This window comes from Setaria italica, chromosome III, assembly GCF_000263155.2.
Source record: "Setaria italica strain Yugu1 chromosome III, Setaria_italica_v2.0, whole genome shotgun sequence".
NCBI lineage: Eukaryota > Viridiplantae > Streptophyta > Magnoliopsida > Poales > Poaceae > Setaria > Setaria italica.
Window position 1 is genome coordinate 24065533 of NC_028452.1, and position 7658 is coordinate 24073190.

Sequence of the window (7658 nt, forward strand, 5' to 3'; positions counted from 1 at the left end):
TCCCTTCCAAAGCAACGACACGGAAAAGTTACCAAATCCCCCCTCTGTTTATAGGCACGAAAAGGTGTCATTTCGATAACCTCGCCCAACGGTAAAAAAGCAAGGTCAAAAAAGTGAATTATCTACCTTCATTGCGAGACCCAATTTAGTGAGTGAGGAGATGTTTTTTGCCCTTGATCGAGATCTCCCGATGTTTTGAGGGTTCGGCCCGTTGGAATTGGACCTCACCCCCGAGGGGCTATTGTTGGGGATCTTGATCAAGGTCTTAAAACATCACCTTCGCATACTAAATAAAGGGGTTGATCAACCATTTCGGCAATCGAACCAGTCATCACCTTCGCTGGAAGTCAACACCTATGCGCCTTCAATTACTTTCACACATCAATTAGTGGCATTCGTTCGCTGACCACCTTTGCCACGGAGTGGGCGAAGGTGGAGACTATTTGTTTCCATTTTGGTTGCAGGTGCACGGATTCATTTCGACTGAGAAAGAACGCCGTCTGAATCAGGAAAGAGCAAGCGGAAATCCATGGTGCCCTCACTTCCTGAAGTCTAAGGAGCACGGATTCGCTCGGACGAAGGTGTTGGGGAAAGCAGAGATATTTCAAATGTGACCCCGATGGCGTGGAAGGCGTGACCCTGTTGGAGTGTACAAATCGGTTTAGGACTCCTGCGTCATTTTGATGACCTCGCCCAATGATAAAATAGTGAGGTCAAAAAAGTAAATTAACTACTTGGTTGCGAGACTCAATTCAGCGAGTGAGGGAGACATTTTTTTGCCCTTGATCAAGATCTCTCAATGTTTCGAGGGTTCGACCTGCTGGAATTGGACCTCGTCCCCGAGGGGCTACTGTTGGGGATCTAGATCAAGGTTTTAAAACATCACCTTCGCACGCTGAATAAAGGGATTGATCAACCATTTCGACAATCGAACCCGTCATCACCTTCACTGGCAGTCAACACCTCCGCGCCTTCAATTACTTTCACACATCAATTAGTGGCATTCGTTGGCTGACCACCTTTGCCATGGAGTGAGCGAAGGTGGAGACTATTTATTTCCATTAGATTGCAGGTGCGCGGATTCATTTCGACAGAGAAAGAACGCCGACTGAATTAAGAAAGACCAAGCAAAAATCCATGGTGCCCTCGCTTCCCGGAGTCTAAGGAGCACGAATTAGCTCGGACGAATGTGTTAGTGAAAGCAATCACATTTCAAATGTGACCCCAACGGCATGGATGGTGTGACCTCGTTGGAGTGTACAAATCGGTTTAGAACTCTTTTTTTATCATTATGTACAGCATATTCCTAGAATGTAGTGATTGAGTGAGGCTAGGTTCGGTATGTAAAAGTCAGCATCCCTATCAAAGGGGAGGCACCCCTGCTGTACAAGGGTTCGTATTTTTTTTAGAAATACAAGCTCTGAGAGCATTTAGTTTTCCACTTGTGTGTTCCTAATCATAGTGTTTGGGAAAGAGCTTGCTCTGCACCTAACACCCGGCACACCCTGCCACCCAGAGAGGGGACAAGAGGAGGCGCGGGTTCTAAGCGAGCGGATGGGGACGGTATTTATAGGGAGGGGCGAGGGCCTTGGCGCGGTGGATAAGGAGAGCCGGCCGGGGTGGAGGCTTACCGGGATGGCCATGGCAGTTTTGGCGAGGTGGTTTCTGCTGCGGAGCTTCACTTGGCCAAGGGGAAAGCACGGCGGCAGCAGGGATAAGGTGGCCGGGGTGGCTCTGGCAGTGGGTGGCAGGCGGCTGTCGGGTTGGGGTGGTTTTGCAGGGGAGTGGGTGGTTTTGGGGAGGGCAGAAAGGGCAGTGGCGATGGGGGAATGGACCTGGCGTGTGGCACGGCGGAGCGGGGCTGGGGCGGTGGTGCGACGCGGCGGCGCTGGGGGAGCTGCACCGGAGCGGCGACGCAGGCAGGTGGCGGGGGTGCGAGTGAGGGCAGGCCGGGCCGCGTGCTGGCGGGCTGAGTGGCTGGGCCGCAGAGTGGAGTTGGGCCGAGGAGGTAGGCTGGTAGGCGGGCCGAGGGGAGCTGGGCCGCATGGCCGGTTGGGCTAGAGGCACGCACGCTTGAGGTGGGCCGTGGAACGAAGGTGGCTAGTTGCGCAGGGGTTGGGCCGAAATGGGAGTTGCTCGGCTCGTGAGAGGTTTAAGGGTTTCTATTGATTTGAGTAAGATTTGTAATTTAAATTTGAATTGGTTTTCAAAATTGGCTGGGATTTGAGATGTGGGCTGGGATAGGGTATAGAAATGGGACTTTTAAAAGGATCCTCAAGTTAGGAATATTTGACTGAGATGAGGTGGGAATCCTATAGGGTATTGGTTGCTATTAATACTCAAATGGAATTTGAATATTATTTCTAGGTTTTGCGAGAGGAAGGATTTGGAAATTTCTATTTCTAAAAGGGGGTTCTAAGGGAAACAATCACGTGCAACACATATGCTAATATTTCGTGCAAGATTTATTTATAAAAAGGTTTTGAATATTCAGGAAGAAGGTATGTGTTTAGTTTAAGAAAAAATTTAAAAAGTATGTATTTTAAATGCTCTAAAACGTGGACGTTACATTTTATGTGGTATTCCTGTTGATGTACTTCTCACACATATCAACCGCAATTGTATTGTACATGTTACCTCATCAAAAATTTATGTGAGGAAACCTTCAAGTGAAATTTCATAAAGAGAAAAAGAGTACAACATTAAATCTTCTTAGCTATATAATATTCTATATTTGCTATTCTTTATATGAATAGTAATCAATCTTCAAGCTTTATACATAAACTTCATGATTCTTGCAATAAAGATCTGCATGATCTAAATAATCAAGTGGTATAGCTTCATGTTAAAATTCAATAATTAATCAAGTTGATTCCTTCTAGATATAATTTAAAAGACTTCAGATCTAAACATGATTAAAGATATGCTCCCCTCCTAGCGACATCTTTTGAATGTGTTCAAAATGTCTTAGTCACATTCTTCATAAATGCATAAGATGGAGGAACCGCATCTTTCCCGCAATCGGCCATTGCTGCGTGCTGCATCAACCTCCATGGATCCTTATTGAAAACTACTCTCCCGTGGCCTCTTCCACGATGTGACTCTACTCTCCCGTGGCCACTTCCCGCAGACGCAGAGGCCTGCAGCCGTGTTGAAACCCGGCGGGGACCGTAGCACTTTGGCTTCGATGTCGCCAATTCCTCGCTGTCCCGTGCTCCAGGTTCACTAGCAGCCGCGTGAGAAAAACTGGCGGGGCTCGCCGCGCCGAGAAAAATCTCGCCACACAGCTCACGAGTCACGACGGACACCGAGAGGCCGAGACCGCAGAGGCAAGGAAAGCCGCAAGCGGCGTTGGCGAGAGGCGGCCAAGCGGAAGCTAGCTGCCAGCGTGGATCGCCATCCCGCCCCGTCGTCCAGAAGATAAGGAGCGCCGCTAGGTGCCGACACGTCGCGCCGGACGAGATAAGGATAGGCCAGCCTGGCCGGGTGACGCCACCGGCGAACGGTGTCCACTCCTGCCACATCCGGCCATGGAGCCGCTGGCTATTTATATACGCCGCCGGTGGAGAGGAGCCTCTCAAGCAAGACCGCCTCTTCTTCTCCTTCGTAAATACAGTACTAGTAAGCGTATACTAGCACTAGCTAGGAAGCCATGGCGCCGACCGTGATGGCCTCCTCGGCCACCTCCGTGTCTCCATTCCAGGGGCTCAAGTCCACCGCCGGACTCCCCGTCAGCCGCCGCATCAGTAGCACCGGCTTCGTCAGCAACGGCGGAAGGATCAGGTGCATGCAGGTAATATAATCGATCGATCTAGACACTGGAATTCTTGCTGTTACGTTGTTCATATAAATAATACAACTCAATAGGAAGTTTAGGAACTGATATGAGAGTGTCGTTGCTCAGGTGTGGCCGGCGGAGGGCAACAAGAAGTTCGAGACCCTCTCCTACCTGCCACCTCTCTCAACCGACCAGCTCCTGAAGCAGGTCGAGTACCTGATCCGGAACAACTGGATCCCCTGCCTCGAGTTCAGCAAGGTCGGGTTCGTCTTTCGTGAGAACAGCAGGTCTCCCTGTTACTACGACGGGCGCTACTGGACCATGTGGAAGCTGCCCATGTTCGGCTGCACCGAGGCCACCCAGGTGTACGCTGAGCTCGAGGAGTGCAAGAAGGCCTACCCTGACTGTTACATCCGTGTCATCGGCTTCGACAACCTCAGGCAGGTGCAATGCGTCCTGTTCATCGCCTACAAGCCCCCGGGCAGCGAGTAGACCGGCGCCGCCAAATAAAAAGCTTAAATACTGAGACTCTTCAGCTCCTGCATGGGCAACCATGAAGTGTCTGTTCGTTTTTTTTTTTGCTTCGTGTCACCTTGATTTTGTTTTTTTTTCCTTGCTTGCTTCTGCTGTATCCATGGCATGCATGCGGATCTCTCCCCCCAACCGGAGAGTTATCTACATAGGACTAGCTACTATACAACTATCGATCGTTGGGTGAGGAACATGTGAATGCTAGCTCCGGCTATGATATGTAATATGGATACTAGAGCATACCCTGCCAATCCGCCGACAATACTAGATCATGGTTAATTACTGGTGTTTTTGTCTAATTTTTGTGTATCTTTGCTCAAACTTACGCTTCTACGTAAATCAAATGTCATGTATCAGATCAGTTGAGGAAATAAAGGCTTACAATACCTGTCCTTTTTATTACCCCCGGTCAGAGTTGCATACTTGCAACAAATGATTTGACAGTAATTATAATTTCATGGACTTATAAATTCTAGCTAGTTAAAGAGGATGAGGCCATTGAGTTCAAACACATACTTTGTGAATGAAATGGAAAATGTATGTATAATTCAAATAAGAACAATGAAGTCATTGATACGACAAGTGCAAAGGCAGTGTGTTTTATATTTTAGATCATGCATAGAGGTAAGAATCATACAACCACGCTCTTGTGTCTCCACTCCATGAGAGAAGTCCTAGTATCTATCGGAGTGAAGAGTGAACTGTGTGAACAAGTTTCTTAATTTTGAACAGAATCAATATAGTAGTAAATTGATATAGAATAATGCCAAGTCAGCAACTCAGCTTGCCACCACATATTCATAGATCGATAACACCAAAAGGCAGATGACGATGACCCTAAAAGGATGTGAGACGAAATAGGCCACGTGCGTCACTGCTTTTGATTGGGCTCGTAGTAGTCAATCTAGGCATTCCCATACCATCCGACCTTGGATATTTTTAGGGCATTTAGTTACTCACGGTAACGAATTACATTTAATGGTAAATCGATCGCTACGGGAGGAAGGAACTTTCGTCCACTTCGTTAGTACCGGTTGGAATTAGCACTAGTAGAAAACACACCTTCCATGCGCTCACTTTTATCACGGTTTAAAGTTGGCCCGGGACAAAAGGGGGCATACCACGGTAAGTTGAAATGGGGCGGAGTTTTAGTCACGGTTGGTATTTGCAACCGAGACTAAAGTCCCCCGTTAGTCCCAGTTGTAACGGCTAGTTACCAGCCACCGATGGCGCCGCTCTTTTGTCCCGGTTGGAGCTTCCAACCGGGACAAAAGCGCACCCCTTTTGTCCTGGTTGGAGTTACCAACCGGGACAAAAGGTTTACTCCCGGTTGGTAACTCCAACCGGGATAAAACGGGGAGCCGTTTATCCCGGTTGGTGTTTCCAACCGGGAGTAAACTCTCAACCGGGATAAAAGGGGTTTGTTTTTGTCCCAGTTGGAATTTTCAACCGGGACAAAAACTCCTCCCCTATAAAATCGCAAGATAGAGGCCTCTTCTTCCTCCTTCAGCCCGAGCCACTCCACTCCACAAGACAGAGAGCTTCATCCTCTTTTCCATGGCACCGAAGCAAGCCTAGGGGAGGTGCTGTCCAAATTTTTTTCCTCATTTCCATGGGGATTTTACTCATCCAAAGTGTTGTGAAGGTTAGCTACTTCATTCTCCTTTCATTTATTGTTGTTATGCTTTAGAGAGGGAGAAAAATAAGTTGGTTAGAATGAGGAAGAATGGAGAGGATGTGTGTATGCAAGCAGTGCTAAGGTATGAATTTTTGTACATATAGATGGCTTCTGCTGCTGGAGGTAGTGGCAATGGTGGGGGCGATCATCGTTCCTCTCGCGGCAAGGGGAAAAGCATAGTTGGCCCGCGTGATAAGCTAGAGAAAATGAGCATGTGGGAGAAAGCAATGCTTCGTTATTTGCAAAGATGTCATGAAGATGCTGTTGCGGTGGGTCAGGAACCTCCTTTTGGTGGTCGTTATGCTCCACCACCAGTCCCGGGTGTTTCACGTCCACTTAGTACTACCGTTGCAGGAGGCACAAATAAACTACAGGATGAGGCTGGGTCAGCGAAACCTTTGTCTTTGCCAACCAAGGATGCTTAAAGTGATCCTAGATAGTACTCAGTGGATGGTTTGTCATAGTGTACCATGTTGTTTGGATCTGAAATTTGAATATATGTATTTCTATATATATCTAAACTTTCAGCATCATTTGCACTACAAAGTTTGACATGCTTTCAATCGTGAATAGCATGTAGATAAGTCGTAAAGCGTATCAAATAACCATCAATAGGATGCGAAACGGAAATGACACACTTACTCGCAAGAAGAGAATCTAATATTTGTAATCATTGAAGAATGAAGAAACAATATATTTGAATTGGTAAAAAAAACAACTACCATATAACATAATATTTATAATGTTGGCAAGATATTAGAGACCTGCATGCTAAAAATCATAATAAAATTAGCTAAGTACAACAAAAATAAAAAAAGGAAAAAATGCATAATCCATTTTCATGCGTAATACGATGTAGATGGACCGGCAATGGATGTATAACATGGACAGATGGAGCAAGGAGTTTGTTGATGGCTTGCATGATTTTCTCAAAGTGGCCAAAGCGAACAAGCCAAAGAACGGGTTCATATATTATCCATGCTTCCAATGTAGTAACAAGAAGGACTATTCACAAGCTTCCTGGGGGACAATTCACAACCATTTGTTTAGATAAGGTTTCATGCGTAACTATTTGGTTTAGACCAAGCATGGAGAAAGAGGGGTTGTAATGGAAGACGACAAAGAGGAGGAGGATGATGACAATATTTCGGACTGGGCTGCAGGCCAAGCTTTTGCAGATACTACAATGGGCGAGCCTGATGAAGATGAATTTGCAGAAGACAACCTTACTGATGACCTTGGTTAGGTGCTACGGGATGCACATAGAGATTGCGAAACTGAGAAGGAAGTAGCAAAGTTGCAGCGCATGATAGATAATCATCAAAAATTGTTTTACCCAGATTGCCAGCAGGGCTATAAAAAATTAGGTACTACATTAGAAATTATGCAATGAAAGGCCAAAAATGATGTGTCCGATAAGTCATTTCAGGGGATGTTGAAAATTGTCAAGAAGATTCTTCCCGAGAATAATGAATTGCCGTCCACAACCTATGAAGCTAAAGATATTTTTTGCCCTCTAGGATTGGAAGTTCAGAAGATACACGCATGCCCTAATGACTGTATCCTCTATCGTGGTGCTGAATACGAGAAATTGGATGCTTGTCCCGTGAGCGGAGCGCTGCGGTATAAGATCAGGCAAGATGATCCTGGTGATGTTGAGGGGCAGCCTCC

General features: G+C 46.6%; 1 protein-coding gene across 1 annotated transcript; it reads left to right on the forward strand.

Annotated features, from left to right (window-relative positions):
• The first annotated feature begins 3566 nt into the window (after nucleotides 1-3566).
• LOC101763225 (ribulose bisphosphate carboxylase small chain, chloroplastic) lies at nucleotides 3567-4704 on the forward strand. Its single transcript, XM_004962244.3, has 2 exons — nucleotides 3567-3793; nucleotides 3905-4704. Exons 1-2 carry the CDS (start codon nucleotides 3653-3655, stop codon nucleotides 4268-4270), a joined length of 507 nt encoding a protein of 168 aa, XP_004962301.1. The 5' UTR covers nucleotides 3567-3652; the 3' UTR covers nucleotides 4271-4704.
• The last annotated feature ends 2954 nt before the right edge of the window (nucleotides 4705-7658 follow it).

Excerpts from the sequence above, each read along its gene's own strand:
- LOC101763225 (XM_004962244.3), top strand. The coding sequence starts at position 3,653 with ATGGCGCCGACCGTGATGGCCTCCTCGGCCACCTCCGTGTCTCCATTC. Across the intron at positions 3,794-3,904 it reads GAAGGATCAGGTGCATGCAG|GTGTGGCCGGCGGAGGGCAA; the intron begins GTAATATAATCG and ends GTCGTTGCTCAG.